The 16,149-nt window shown below is 45.0% G+C and overlaps 1 protein-coding gene and 1 pseudogene across 1 annotated transcript in view; one reads left to right on the top strand and one right to left on the bottom strand.

Annotated features, from left to right (window-relative positions):
• mdfic (MyoD family inhibitor domain containing) overlaps positions 1–16,149 on the bottom strand; it is a 56,103-nt gene that overhangs the window by 10,073 nt on the left and 29,881 nt on the right. Inside the window, exon 4 of the mRNA XM_055650876.1 lies at positions 15,109–15,369. Within this exon, the coding sequence (XP_055506851.1) occupies positions 15,109–15,369 (261 nt within the window). The remainder of the gene's footprint in view (positions 1–15,108; positions 15,370–16,149) is intronic.
• On the top strand, positions 10,096–10,200 carry LOC129706578 (U2 spliceosomal RNA; annotated as a pseudogene).

Raw genomic sequence — 16,149 nt, forward strand, 5'->3', positions numbered from 1 at the left:
GTAATTCGTCCAACAACAGTGGTGTCAACAGCAATAGAATAGAATATGTTTAATGTCAGTGCACAATACTGTGCAACAAAATTCCATTGTATCTCCTTCGGTTTAAAAAGAACAAAACACGACAGCCATTGACTCACATATACACAAATCAGTGAAGAAAATAATAAATAGGTATTAAAAATATTTTAAAAGAATAATTTAATGATAGAGCTGGAACTGTATCTTGTTGCACAGTCATAGCTATAGAGTGAGTAGAGTAGGGGGCTGAAGTCAGAGCCTTGAGGTGCCCCTGTGCTGACGGTTATTGGGGGGAAGTGTTGCTGTCAATTCATACAGATCGTCATACATACAAAAATAGGTGCAGGAGTAGGCCATTCGGCCCTACATTGATGAAAAAGCCGCTGATCCAATTGCAAAAGGACATGCAGATACCCAAGCTGGTAACAGGTTTGAGGAGATGATGGTGTTGAATGTAGGCCATGAACAAACTGACGTGTCCAAGTTGTGCAGTGTTGAGTGGAGGTGCCAGCGAGATTGCATCCCCTGATGATCTATTGTGGCAGTGGGGAAATTATAGTGGGTCCAGTTTCTTGCTAATGTAGGATTTTAAATGCACTATAACTAATCTCTTAAAGCATTTCATCGCCATGGATGTTAATGCCACTGGTCAGTTGTAATTGAGGCATATCACCTTACCCTTCTTGGAATAGGCACAAACTGCTGGAGTAATCCAAGCAGGTCATTTCGGATCGAATCTGAAGAAGGGTCTCGACCCGAAACATCACCCATTCCTTTCCTCCAGAGATACTGCCTGTCCTGCTGAGTTTACTCCAGCATTTTGTCTATCTTTGGTTTAAACCAGCATCTGCACTTCCTTCCTACACATTTACTTTTCTTGGATCTGTTATTATTGAGTAGGAAGGAACTGCAGATGCTGGTTTAAACTGAAGATAGACACAAAATGATGGAGTAATTCAGAGGGACAGGCAGCCTGTCTGAAGAAGGGTCTCGACCTGAACCGTCACGCATTCCTTCTCTCCAGAGATGCTACCTGTCCCACTGTCTGATGTTTGTTCTCTTCTGCAGCAGAGGTGACCGTGGGGAGGAACTGATTGCATCTGAACTTGAAACATAGAAAATAGGTGCAGGAGGAGGCCATTCGGCCCTTCGAGCCAGCACCGCCATTCATTGTGATCATGGCTGATCGTCCCCAATCAATAACCCGTGCCTGCCTTCTCCCCATATCCCTTGATTCCACTGGCCCCAGAGCTAACTCTCTATCTAACTCTCTCTTAATAGAAACATAGAAACAGGTGCAGGAGGAGGCCATTCGGCAGGTGAACAATATCCTGTGCGGAAGAGTTAATGTGAGTGCCGCTTGGGAGAGTTTAATCTAGATTGGCAATTCGGTGGGTCCAAAAGCAGAGAAGAAGCAAAGGAGAAGTTGGGGCTAATACTGTAGTCTAAAAGAGCAAGTATTGTAGCCAGGACAAGCAGGAGCATGGCAGAAAGAGAATCAAGACCTGTGGTTTAAACTGGATTTATTTCAGCGCAAGTCACAGAGTGCTGGAGTGAATCAGTGGGTCAAGCATAATTCTTGGCCAACACACAGGTGGTGTTTCGGGTCAGCACCCTGCTCCAGTCTGAGAAAGATCCCGGACAGAAACATCACCTATCCAATTTCTCCAGAGATGTTGCCTGACCCATTGAGTTACTCCAGCACACTGTGTCTTTTTTTGTAAGCCAGCATCTGCAGTTCCTTGCTTTTTTTTTCCAATCCAGGAGTCTTAACAGATATGGCAGATGACCTCAGGGCATGGGTTGGGTTAGGGGATTGCTTTAGCTAACGGAATGTTATTGACCAACATTTGCAGGATTGGCTACTCAACGTTACAGGGTACTGATGCTTCAACCATGACAGAGATACAGATAAGAGAGTAAAAGGTTGGGTGGGGGGAGCTGCTTTTTGACGAGAGATGACTTAGTTTAGAGCTGCAGCATGGAACCAGGCTCTGTGACTCATCGAGTCCACGCCAATTTTCTATCATCCATTCACACCAGGTCAAAGTTATGCCACATTCTCATCCACATGAGGGCAATTTTACAGAGCCAATTAACTTACAAACCCACACATCTGTAGGATGTGGGAGGAAACTGGAGCACTCAGAGAAAACCTAGGCAGACACAGGACATGCAAAATCCACACAAACAATACCTGACATCAGGATTGAACCTGGGTCACTGCCGCTGTGAGGCTGCAGCTTTACTGCTGCGCCACTGCTCCACCCTGACACCACTCACGTGGCCCCGAGGTGATATCCCTTTCCTTGTTTGAGGGTTGGCCCCACCCAACTCTGCCCCTCAATGTTTAGCAGCAGTCCCTAGACTGTGGGACTCTATCATTCCAATCTCAGTGTGTGTGCAGCTAAAGCAAGTGCTTTACATCAATGCTTTAGGAATATATTCTTGGGGAGGTGGGGATCAGTGAGACTATGGATAGAGCTTTGAAACAAGAAGCACTTTGATGGGACTTTTGTTGGCCCCCCATTAGTCAGCAGGAGTTTGGAAAACAGAAATGTAACATAACCTGTCCCGCTGAGTTATTCCAGTATTTTGTGTCTAACATCAGAAGTGTGGGAATGATAGTGGTATTAGTGGGGGATTTCAACTTCTCTAAAATTGACTTGGTCACTCATGATGCAAAAAACTTGGATAAGGTATAATTTGATACGCGTGTGCAAGAAAGCTCCCTTAATCGATATATACAGAGGCCAAGAGTGGATACTGTTCTCTGTGTGAGCGGTTGCATTTGGGGAAGGCAGACCGGGGGAGGTTGGTTAATATTGGGCCATGATTTAAAAGGGTAGCATGGACAAGCCAGGGAACTACAAGCCTGACATCAGCCGTGGGTAAGTTACTGGTGAGGCACAGAGAGGCAAGATCTACCGACATTTGGATAGACCTTCACAGAGAGTTGTGAGTGTGGAATTCTCTGCTTCAGGATACAGGTGGAGGCAGGTTCTCTGGATACTTTGAAGAGAGGGCTAGATAGGGCTCTTAAAGATAGCGGAGTCAGGGGATATGGGGAGAAGGCAGGAACGGGGTATTGATTGGGGATGATCAGCCATGATCACATTGAATGGCGGTACTTTCTCGAAGGGCCGAATGGCCTACTCCTGCACCTATTGTCTATTGACAAGGACTCATTAGGCATAGTCAGCACAGATTGTGTGTGGAAAATTATGTCTCACAATCCTTTGTTCTTTTGAAGTGGCTAGCAAAACGACTGATGAGAGTAGGGTGGTGGATGGTGTCTAGGTTCAGTAAGGCCTTTGACTAGGTCCTGCATAGTGGGTTAGTCTGGAAGTTAGACTGCACAGTGTCCAAGAAGGGCTAGCTAATTAGATACAGCTTTGGCTTGGTGGTAGGAAGTAGAGGGTAACTGTGGAAGGTTGTGTTTTTGGACTTCAGATCTGTGTCCTGTGGTGATGTGATAGGTGCTGGGAACATTGCTGTTCATCACTTATCTAAACAACTTGGATAAGAATGCACAAAGCATGGTTAGTACGTTTGCAGATGACATTAAAATAGGAAGTATTGTAGATAGTGCAGAAAGTTGTCAAAAATCACAGTTGGATCTTGTTCAGATCAGTAAGTGGGCCGAGAAATGAATAAATGAATAAATGACATTCAGAGAACAGTACAGCACAAGAACATGCCCTTTGACCAACAATGTCCATGCCAGACAGGATACCAAGGCCATCTCTTATCTACCTGCGCATAATCCATTTCCTGCCATTCCCTACATACCGCATTGTTACCCCATGACTCAAACCTCACGTCAAAAACCTTGGCGTGATATTTGACTCAGCATTGAAATTTGACAAACAAGTCAATGCCGTGGTAAAAGCTAGCTTCTTTCAACTTCGGACGATAGCTTAAATAAAACAATTCCTCCAGTTTGATGACCTCGAAAAGACCATCCACACATTTATCTCCTCCCGCCTAGATTACTGCAACTCCCTCTACACTGGCATCAGCCAATCTTCCCTGTCCCGCCTGCAACTGGTCCAAAACGCCGCAGCGACACTCCTGACGGGCACCCGAAAAAGGGACCACTTCACCCCGATCCTGGCCTCTCTCCACTGGCTCCCTGTGCGCTTCCGAATAAATTTCAAGATCTTCCTTTATGTCTACAAAGTCCTTAATGGGCTTGTCCCCACCTACATCAAAAGTCTGATTACCCACCACACCACCTCCAGATCCCTCAGATCGGCCGACTTGGGGTTACTGAACATCCCGCGGTCTAGGCATAAGTTCAGGGGCGGCCGCGCCTTTGCGGTTGCAGCTCCTAGACGGTGGAACAGCATCCCTCTTCCCATCAGGACTGTCCCCTCCATCGACTCCTTTAAGTCAAGACTTAAAACTCATCTCTACTCCCAAGCCTTTCTTGACGTCCTCTGAGCGAGGGCTATATGTATGTATTTATGTATGTACTTAATCTATGAACCAATGTGGCATAACGTTAATACCTCCACCAATGTAAAGCACCTATGGCCAATGAGAGTTGTTTTTTAAATGTGCTACATAAATAAAAGTGACTTGACTTGACACCCATACGCGTATCTAAAAGCCTCTGGATTTACCTAGCACTAAACGTTATTCCCTTATCATGTATCTATAAACTGTAAATGGCTCAATTGTAATCATGTATTGTTTTTCTGCTGACTGAATAGCAAGCAACATAAGCTTTTCACATGACAGTAAACTAAACTGTAATCTGTAACTAAACCATTTAAATGCCATGACTGTAATTCTCAGCCACCATGTTACAAGCACTCTCCACCATCTGCGGAAAAAAGTAGCCCTGCACTTCTCCTTTAACCTTTGGCCCTTTCACCTTAAAGCTGTGCCCTCTGGTATTTGACCTTTCCATCCTGGGAAAAAGGTTCTGACTGTCTCTCTCATCTCTGCCTCTCACAATTATATATACTTTTATCAGGTCACCCCACAATCTTCACCATTCCAGAGAAAACAATCCGTGTGTCCAACCTCTCCTGTAGCTAATACCACTTAATCCAGGCAACATTCTCGTAAACTTCCTCTGCACCCTTTCCAACGCTTCCACATCCTTCCTGTAATGAGGTGAGCACTGCACACAATATTCTAAATATGGCCTCATCAAAGTCCAATAAAGCTGCCTCATGACATCCCGACTCTTATACTCAATGCCATGACCTATGAAGGCCAGCAGACCACATACCTTCTTTATCACAGTACCCCCCCCCCCCCCCCCCCCCCAATTCTTGTACATCCCCAATCCTTTCCACTCATCACTTTAATTTCATGTTTCATGTCTTTTGTGTTTTATGACTGTTGGCAGATCAATTTCCCTCATGGGATTAATGTATCTATCGTATCGTATCACATCGTATTTGAGTTGTCACTTTCAGGGAGATATGGACTTGGACCCCAAGATCCATCAGTGTATCAATGCCGTTTTGGGTCATGCCATTAATGACCAATTTCCCTTCACATTTGGGAATTCAATTGTTCAATTCAGATCAGAGTTCAATTCAAATAAGCGAGTGATTTCTGGCAATCAAACCAGGAATGTTCACAGCGAATGGTGGGCTCTGTAGAGAGCAAGGAACATAGTGCCTTGAAAGTGGCATCACCGGTACTCAGGATGGTGAAGCAGTAGTTTGGCATGCAGGCTTTCATCAGTCGGTTCATTGAGTACAGGAGAAGGAATGTCACATTGCTGTTGTACAAGATGTTGATGAGCTCACGCTTGGATTATTCTGCATGGTATTTGGTTACTCTGCTTTAGGTAAGACATCATTAAGCTGGAACGAGGATTGACAAGAATTTTGCCAGGACTTGTTGGCTTAAGTTATCGGGGGTGTGGGCAGGCTGAGGGTGACCTTGTTGAGGCACATAAAATCATGAGGGGAATAGATAGCGTGAATGCACTCCTTTTCCCCAGGGTGAGGGAATGTCAAAGTAGAGGGCATAGGTTTAATAAAGAGACAAGAACTTGCCGATACAAAAAAATGCTGGAGAAACTCAGCGGGTGCAGCAGCATCTATGGAGCGAAGGAAATAGGTAACGTTTCGAGCCAAAACCCTTCTTCAGACTGAGGAACTTGCAGATACTGGAATCCTGAGCAAAACACAAAGTGCAGGTGGAACTCAGTGGGTCAGGCACATCAAGTATTTAAGGCAGTTACAATATTTACAAAGTATTTGGACCGGTACATGGACAGGAAAGGTTTAGAGGAATTTGGGGCTAATGCGGGTAAATGGGTTTAACTCAGATGGGCATCTTTGTCGGCATGGACATGATGGGCTGAAGGGTCTGTTTCTGTGCTGCAAGACTCTCCCCTAAACATCCACCCATGTTGGATAGATGGATCAAAGCTAGGATGTAAACCATAAACCCCCACAAATTTTTACTTTTAAGGAATTGTATTCTCTATTTTCAGTAAGTATTAACAACAAATGCCCCTGAAACTTTTGAAAATCCCCAATAATCAAAAATATATCCAAAAGCACCAACAAATAGAGCTTGGATGAATTTAAGATACATTGGGTATTTGACAAGAATTCTCTGGTTTCTTCTCACGTCCCAAATTGTGCCGATTGGCTCCTTAATGCAGGTAGGCAGTCGGTGAATCAGAATAGTATTGATGGCAAGAGAGAGAGAAAAAATAGCTCATAGGTAAATAGGTGGGTTGAAGGGATTGATGCAAAGAAGGGTGCCTTGAAACATCACCTATACATGCTCTGCAGAGATGCTGCCTGATCCGCTGAGTTACTCCAGCTCTGTTTTAATAATAATAATAATAATAATAATAATAATATTAATCCCCTTCTCAGGGGAAATTCAGATGTCCACGCAGCACACTAATAATAAAAATACAATATAACATTAGAGAAGAAATTTAACATTAAAACATAAAAACATCCCCCCACAAAGCAAGTTTTTGCAAGTTCAAAATTTATAAGAGTAGAATTAGGCCATTTCACCCATTGAGTCTATTCTGCCATTCAATCATGGCTGATCTCTTCCTCCTAATCCCATTTCCCTGCCTTCTCCCCGTAACCCTTGATACCCGTTCTAATTAAAACAATTAGAATCCCTGCCTTAAAAATATCCACTGACAATATCCAGTGTCCTCATTGGTACTGGAGGAGATGGCTCTGCCATTCTAGTTTTGAAGCAGGTTACCAACCCGACACGTAGTCTGTACATTTCCCTCCAAAGCTGCTGCCAGACCCACTGATTACCTCCAGCAATTTGTTCTCTGTTTAAGATCCCAGCGTCCACAGCATCCACAGCGTCCCTTGTGCCTCCAAGCCAATTTCCCTGCCTGTTTTGCATGATAACGCAGTCTAGGTAATGCATTTATCTCCCATGCGTAACGTTTTGCTCATTCACAAGAGTAGACTGAAGTGAGGCAAGTTGAGTGTGTGTTTAATAACCATCTTTTATTCATTTGATCAGTGTTAAAGCATCCTCTGATTGCTTAATATCACTACCTGAGCATTTGGAAAAAAAAGTGCACAGCTGCATTTAGTCTTTGAGGACAATTTCTGTTATCACACCTTCAAATAGACTGCTCTGTCCAATTATTTAAAACCAGAGGATGGTGGAAAGTACAACTGAGCCTAAGACATTCACTTAACTCATGTCTGTGTTAAACAAACTGTGCACATGGAAACTGGTAATCATCCCTTTCCAGATGCCGACCCAGTTGTGGATGTGCAATCCAGAATGTCGTAGGTTGGCGTGCAATTGGTGCTTGGATGCACTGGCCAAGAATTCTGTTTGGGCTGTTCCCAGTTTCTGTTCCTCTATCAAAATCAGTTTCGAGAAGACAGTAAACCTCCGCTCAGTCCGCCTAAGCCTACCTGATCTCCCAGTTGTTAAACAATAAATCTATCTATCTCCACCTTAGAAATATCCACTAACTTGGCCTCCACAGCCGTCTGTGGTAAAGAATTCCACAGATTCACCACCCACATGTCAGACCGCATTTGGAGTATTGCAAGCAGTTTTTAACCCATGTCTGAGGAAGGATGTGCTGGCGTTGGAGAGGGTCGAGAGGAGGTTTACAAGAATGATCATTTGAATGAGTGGGTTAACATATGATGAGTGTTTGACAGCTCTGGACTTGTACTCGCTGGAGTTCATAAGGATGAGGGGGAACCTCACTGAAACTTACAGAATAATGAAAGCCCTCGATAGAGTCGATGTGAAGAGGATGTTTCCACTGTTTACGACAAGAGGCAACAGCCTCAGAATAAAAGGATGTACCTTTGGAAAGGAAATGAGGAGGATTTTCTCTAGCCAAAGGGTGGTGAATCTGCGGAATTTATTGCCAGACGGCTGTGGAAACTGTCTTTGGGTATTTTTACAGTGGAGATTGATAGGTTCTTGATTAGTAAGGGTGTCAAAGGTTACGGGGAGAGGACAGGAGAATGGGATTGAGAGGGAATGACAGATTAGATATATTCACATGATTGAATGGCAGAGTAGACTCAGTGGGTCAAATGGCACCAAGATAAAGATCGATTATGACCTTATTGAATGGTAGAGAGTGTGGTCCCCTCATTCTTATGGCAGAGAAGGCAAAGGGGGAATGGGGTGGGTGGTAGCTGATGACAGACTGACTTACACTTGCTCAATGCTTTTGCAAACATTGTGCCGATTTTTAAAATACGATTCAGTCTTTACATTGATAAAGTGACAAGCAACTAGAATCGCATACTCCCAGATCTTCTGAGTATTTTGAAACATGACTGCCTGCTGGCAGATGAGGATGCCATGCAAGGTAAATGAGGCTACAAGGAAACTGACTTGTTTCTTGCTATTTGTTTTCAGGGATATCCTAAATAGATTCTTGCTTGGCAAATAATGGCTGAAGAAAATAATTTTACTTCGGAGTCACGTGAGTGACTTCGTGAAGAACCCCGCTTCCAACGCATGCGTGTCATATCGCTACACGCATTCGAACTCGTCATCGCTGGAGGAAGGACGTTCCTCCAAATCGGCAGGGGAACCTGCAACAGGTACGTAAGGGAACTTTGTTTTCTTTACTTACCCTTTTTTATCAAGAAGGCTGATGAAGCTGGCTGGGGAGAGTCTGCAGATCTGCAGGCAGCCAGCAGCGGCCGGGGGCCGTTAATTTATTTTTAAACAGGAACGGAGCCGACTTTAGCTCCAGGACAACGGTCGCTGGGGCAGAGTTTTTCCCGACAATTCGGAAACAGCCCCACTAGTCGTTTAGTGGATTTAATAATTCATGGGTCTGAGGGGCTGGAAGGTGCGGAACTGGCTTGTTAACGGGGGTTCCGCAGGTCTAAAAATAGCGGCGAGCGGTCAGTGCCCGAGATCACTGAGTACGCGTTGGACCCGCTGGACCGCGCTGGAGCACCGCAGAGGCAGGGGGGAAACAGACAGCAGCAACAGGCTGAACTCCCGTAATGGGAATAACTGTGCCAGACTTACCCCCTACGCCCCGACTTTTGCTCCTGTTTTTCCCTCCCGAATTTTGCTCCCAACTTCGCTCCGCGCCGACCACGGCTGGTCGGGAGAGGAAGGCATAATCAGAGTCGTTGACTTCGAGGAGTAAATTGAAAGTCGGGAACAGCAGGTAAGAGACTCTGCGTTCCTTCCACTTACCCTTTAGGTGCAGACATGGACCCGGTGGTCCAGTGCAGACATGGACCGGGTCCATGTCAGCTGCAGAAAGCCGGCGGGAGAACCGCGCAGTGCAGGCAGCTGGCAGGAGAGCAGCAACGACAGCCAGCAGCGGCAGGCAGCAGCAGCGGCAGGAGCAGCAGCGGCACATCGATTCCCAGAGAGGGAAAACACCTGTGCCCGACTTCTCTCCCGCACCAGGGGAAAAATTCATTTTCTCGGCCAGTATGCCAGTCTCGCTTTGGAAGCGAGTCTGGCTTCAAGCAGCACTACCGGCCATCGCCGAGGCCAAGGACATTGCAGTGGACTTGACTGGCTGCAATCGACCGCGAGGGACCAGTACTGTGAGTACCGGGGTCGGTCCCAGCGGGTTTTTTAGTTACAGAAATCGTTTCTTGGCCTTTTGGCTAAGATCAAGTATAGTATCTGTTTATTATCAGTTTTAATATCTAATACGTCCCTTATCTAAGGACCATATAAGCAGGAGTGCCCAGAACTGAGGGCATTGGAGTGGGGTTGACCGGCTGCAACGACCGCGAGGGACCAGTACCGTGAGTACCGGGGTCGGTCCCAGCGGTCTGAGATAAACGAGCAGCCAGGAGCGCTGAGAGCGTTGGAGCCGGGTTAAAGAAATGGGCTAGATGGAATCAGCTGTGCCAGATGTCCTCCACACCGGCCATATCCACACCACGGAAGGAAGGACAAAGCTGGAGAAGGAGGACCGTGAAGCAGCGGGCAGCCAGTGGCACTTGAATCAACCATAGTGGGATCAGCTGTGCCCGATGTCGGCCCCGCACCGGCCAGATCCATGCGGCCGAGCGGTAAGGCTAGACACAAAACAAACAAGGTCGTCGACTCAGAAGGGTCCGACTTTGCATAACCACCGGCGACCAGCGCCCGAGAGCGCTGGAGCGGGAAGAAGCGGTGTATGGAGCCTTGCTCCTACGTGATAAACCCACAGCAGTACCTCTTTGAGGGCTGCACAATGCTTCTACCCCATCAGAGGGGAGCACTGTGGGTCAGTTCTGGGCTGACCTGCAAGAGGGGTCCGCAGAACAAAAGACAAGTGGGCAGCAGTTAAGCCCCACATGGGTACCCCGTGCGGGACCCTAGAGATCTCTAACTCTATAAAAAAGAGTAGGCAGGACCCTGATGGGCCAGAGCCTGGTAATACAGCGTCCCATGATCCTAACACAGCAGGGACTCTGCTGGACATGGTGGCTGATTACTTTAACCAAGTCAAACATGGGTAGACTTGGATCCAGGATGGCAATAGTATTACTATATGTCTGGCCACAAACGCCAACAAGAAATATTTACAGAGACTGGCCAGACATCTGCCACCTGGCAACGGTGAGGCATTACAGGTGCCCAGTGTAAACCAATGCATTTGGCAGCATATGGGGACGAACATCAGGAACCAGGACCTCAAGATCCAGAAAACCTTAAAGGGATTGACGGAAGGGATCATAGCATACACCCGCACCCTGGACTAAACGGAGGTAACCAAAGACCATCAAGACGCACTAGCTCTGTTTAGTAATATGCAATATGAGCTGAACTGCATGTGGAAGGCTGCCATTCAGCCAGCACTGGGACCCCAAAAATGCTACCATTTGCAAACAAAGAACCGTGGGTGGACGAAGCAAGACACTGGGGCTCATCAAGGCCAGCGCAAGGGCCTATTTTGGAGCACGATACCTGCCACATGCAAGGCCATAAAAAATGTGGCTCATACCAGTGGCAGTGCCAGAAATCAATATAACCCGCAGGATCCTTTAAGGTATGGCCAGGGCGGCCACCCTGGAAGATGCGGAAGCCTCAACCTCCCACACAACCCCGAACAAGAGATCTAACCAGAACCCCCTTTTCAAAAAACCAAGGAAATAACACAACCACCGGTAACCATGGAGGTAGGTGGGTGTGGTTTCTTCTGTTAAAAAGGGACCCACGATGGTGGGGGAGGGGGTGTTGCAACACTACAGTTATGTATGGTATCTAATCACTACAGATTCATATAATCTCAGCAGCATTCAGGGTTATCTGATAGAATTTACTCATCCCAATAACCCCAGTACAACATACACCATAATAGCATTTTGTCCTTACATAAACCAAACAATCTAAAGCCCACATGGTGCTACAAAAATTGTACACAAAAGGTGTGATTGAGCATACTTTTCATGGAACATTAGAATTTGTATCAAACATATTTATTAAATATAAAATAGATGGGGGTTGCAGGATTATCATTGACCTTTCAACCCTAAACACATTCGTTCAAGATGTTCATTTTAAGATGGATACTCTTATTACTGATAAAGACTTGGTGTCAGCGGGGTTTTTCTATATGGCAGGCATTGACTCAAAAAAGGGGGAACTTTAGCAATATAGAGCTTACCAAAGGGGCTAACATCAGCCCCAATATTATTTACAAAAATTCTAAAACCAGCTTGGCATTGTTATGTAAACAAAGCCATAGTGTGATGTATTTCCCCCGTTCTGCCCCATCAATGGGGTACTAGGGAATTCAACTAGACTCGGCATCTGGAATTCTGAGAGTACCCGACTGGCCTACTAAATCATGGTATTCGGCCATACAGGGGATGGTGTTAGAACCATGTTCCCTCATGAACATAGCCAAATTTATTAATTCATCCAGTGACTGGGGGCAGTCATCCATGCCATAAGACTATGGATTTGCTGATTTGTAGAGTCTAAAAGACCCACTAAACGGCATGGGGCTGTCAGACAGGACGATGAATCTCATCTCATCTGCACTAAGACTGTCAACACGGAAGCAGTACCTTCGACACATCAAGAAATGGGGCATATACTGCTTGGACAACAACCTCGACCAAAAGGCCAAGAACATTCTGGCCGTATTGGAATTTTAACAAGCCTTATTTATGATAATCGATGGAGCTACAGTGCCATCAATAGTGCCAGAAGTGCACTCTCCAATTACCTATCACAAGGAACAGAGCGGCACACGGTGGGAACGCACCCCCTGGTAACAAAACTCATGAGGGGCATATTCAATGGTAATCCCCCTAGAACCAGGTACTCCGAAATCTGGGACGTGGGTGTCGTTCTAAACATGCTGAGGAGCTGGTAGCCCATAACAGCATTGTCACTTCAGTAAGGGACCATGAAGATGGTTATGCTCATGGCGGTAGTTACCGCACAACGAGTCCAGCCATTAAGCAAACTGAGCCTGGACTCCCTGATCATCTCACCCGAGAAACTGGTGTTTGTCATACAGGATTTAATAAAAGAAAACAGACCAGGTTCATCGGGTCAAGTGTTTGAATTTATGGTATACCCATATGACGAACGACTGTGTATAGCAAGACACATCCAACTATACAGAGACGAGGTCAGAGAATGGCGTTGTTAATCTCTTACAAGAAACCGCACAAAAGGGTCACGACCCAAACTATATCAAGGTGGCTCAAATATGTCCTAAAGATGGCAGGAATAGACACTAATGTTTTTTAACTCTCATTCCACCAGGGCTGCAGCAACATCCGCAGCAAAAATCCTAGAGGTACCCACAGACCAAATCCTCAGAATGACAGGATGGTCATCCAAAAGGGTTTTTCCCAAAGGGTTTTATAATAAGCCAGTTATATTTTGGAGCCATCATCGTGTTCGGAAACCATTTTATGTTCAACAATATAATTTGCCCGAAAGGTTACAGGGCTATGATTGTCAATTTAAAAAATTTATATATTTTTTCGTTATACCAAACAACTCTTTGTATAAGTGTGTTTTAAAATTACTAATGATACTCTCTCCCAATACCCAAGGCAGTTGTGAGCATGGACTCGTTCCACGGCATGAGGTCACAGAGCTTTGAAATCTTCACGAAGTCACTCACGTGACTCCGAAGTAAAATAGTAAGATTAAACGAGAACTTACCAGTTTGAAGTTTGATCTGTATTTTATGAGGAGGAACGTTGAGGGAATACGTGCCCTCCGCTCCCACCCTCTTATGATCATATCAAAAACTGGTATCTCTTTGATAATCTTACTATGTTAGATCATTATAGGTTCCTGTGACCTCACACCGCTGCTTTGAAGAATGACACGCATGCGTTGGAAGCGGGTTCTTCACGTATTCCCTCAACGTTCCTCCTCATAAAATACAGATCAAACTTCAAACTGGTAAGTTCTCGTTTAATCTTACTATTTTATATACCTCAAGTATTTTATTCTAATGAATTATAACAGCAGGTCTTTAGGAATAAAAATCCAGTGTGGCGTAGCAGTAGAGCTACTGCCTTATAGTGCCAGATACCCGGGTTCGATCCTGACCACAGGTGCTGTCCGTACGGAGTTTGTTCGGACTCGCCCAACATTGGCAACATTTTTCCTGCATCTAGCTTGTCCCCAGTCCTTTTATAATTTTATATGTTTCTATAAGATTCCCCCCACATCCTTCTAAACTCCAGTGAATACAAGCCTGGTCTTTTCAATTTTTCCCCCGTATGACAGTTCCGCTATCCCAGGGATCAATCTCGTATAAAATATATACAATGCTGCACTGCCTCAATCACAATGATGTCCTTCCTAAAATTAGGAGACAAAAACTGGACACAATACTCCAAATGTGGTCTCACCAGAGCCCTATACAACTGCAGAAGAACCTCTTTACTCCTTTACTGAAATCCTCTTGTTATGAAGGCCAATATTCCATTAGCTTTCTTCACTGCCTGCTGTACCTGAACGCCAATTTTCAGTGACCGGTGTACAAGGATGCCCAGGTCTCGCTGCACCTCCCCCTTACCTAACCTAACCCAATTGAGATAATAATCTGCCCCCTTGTTTTTGCCACCAAAATGGATAACCTTACATTTATCTATATTAGAAGGTACACACAAAACCCTTCTTCAGACATTATACTGCATCTGCCACGCATCTGCCCACTCACTCAACCTGTTCAGGTCACCCTGCAACCTCCTAACATCCTCTTCACAGTTCACACTGCCACCCAGCTTTGTGTCATCCGCAAACTTGCTAGTGTTGCTCCTAATTCCCTCTTCCAAATCATTAATATATATGGTAAACAGTTACGGCCCCAACACCGAGCCTTGCGGCACTCCACTCGCCACTGCCTGCCATTCTGAAAAGGACCCGTTCACTCCTACTCTTTGCTTCTTGTCTGCCAACCAATTTTCTATCCACGTCAACACCCTACCCCCAATACCGTGTTCTCTAATTTTAGTCACCATTTTCCCATGCGGGACCTTATCAAATCTTGCGGGTCGGTGCGGACTTGGTGGGCCGAAGGGCCTGTTGCCGCGCTGTGTCTCTAAACTAAACTAAACACTGGAGAAAAAGAAAAGTTAGCCTAGATTAGTGGTTCCTAGTAACCTTTTGGATGTCTAAACATACCTTCTGGTGCTGATGGTGCTTTCTGAGAATTTGTAGAACTTAATTTGCTTTTCTTGCTGGTATTACTAGTAACTGAAAGGCTTGACTGGAGTTTTCTGTGCATTTTCTGAGAGACTGCAGCAGAGAGCTTTTTGTTGTCCGAAATCCCATGTGTGATGCTGTTGTGGATTCCATTTACATTACTCATGCTTGTGTGGCCATTTTGCAATTTGCCAGTTTCTCCCTCAGTCTGTTCCAGTCCTGTGGTGGGTTGAGGCTGAGCTGAAAGAATGAAGGAAAAAGTGAACATTCACATTTTCAAAAGAAAAAACAAATATTTGTAAATGTCGGCACAAATGAAATATGTAAAATGTTATCATCTTGGAATTTTAGGTAAAGTTAGACTGTGTAACAATTTGAGAACAAAAGGTTTAAATTGAATTTATCAGGACAAAAAAATAAAGAATGTTCTTAATTAGTTAAAATAATTCACTGTAAAATATACACAAAGTTCTGGAGTAACTCTTGGGTCAAGCAGCATTTCAGGAGGTGATGTTTGAGGCTGAGACCCTTCTTCAAACTGAAGAGTCTGAAGACGGGTCCCAACCCAAAACGTCATCCATTCATATTCTCCAGAGATGCAGCCTGACCCGCTGAGTTACTCCAGTACTTTGACTTATTTTGGAAACCAGCATCCGCAGTTCCTTATGTCTTCGCTGTAAAAAGAAATAGTATAGGTTTCACCACAGTTTAGCACACAACATTTAAATGGTAAATGCAACTCGATTACTCTTGTAAAGGACAATGAAAAATGAAGCGTAATTGTAACCCTGTAACCGCAGTGGTAAAGGTTTTGCAGATGATTGTGTTCGGAGACATGCAAATTTAAATGTTATCTTCGTCTCCTAAATTTGGAAAAACTAAAGACAAATGACACTAAATTATTGGTTATCCGCCACTTTATAATCTGGCAATGCTGTGGTGACCAGCATCTCAGTGGCTGCGGCCAGGCCAATAGAGGTAGTGTCTGAAGAAGGGTCTCAACTCAAAATGTTACCCATT

This window comes from Leucoraja erinacea, chromosome 19 (assembly GCF_028641065.1).
Source record: "Leucoraja erinacea ecotype New England chromosome 19, Leri_hhj_1, whole genome shotgun sequence".
In the NCBI taxonomy this organism is placed as follows: domain Eukaryota; kingdom Metazoa; phylum Chordata; class Chondrichthyes; order Rajiformes; family Rajidae; genus Leucoraja; species Leucoraja erinaceus.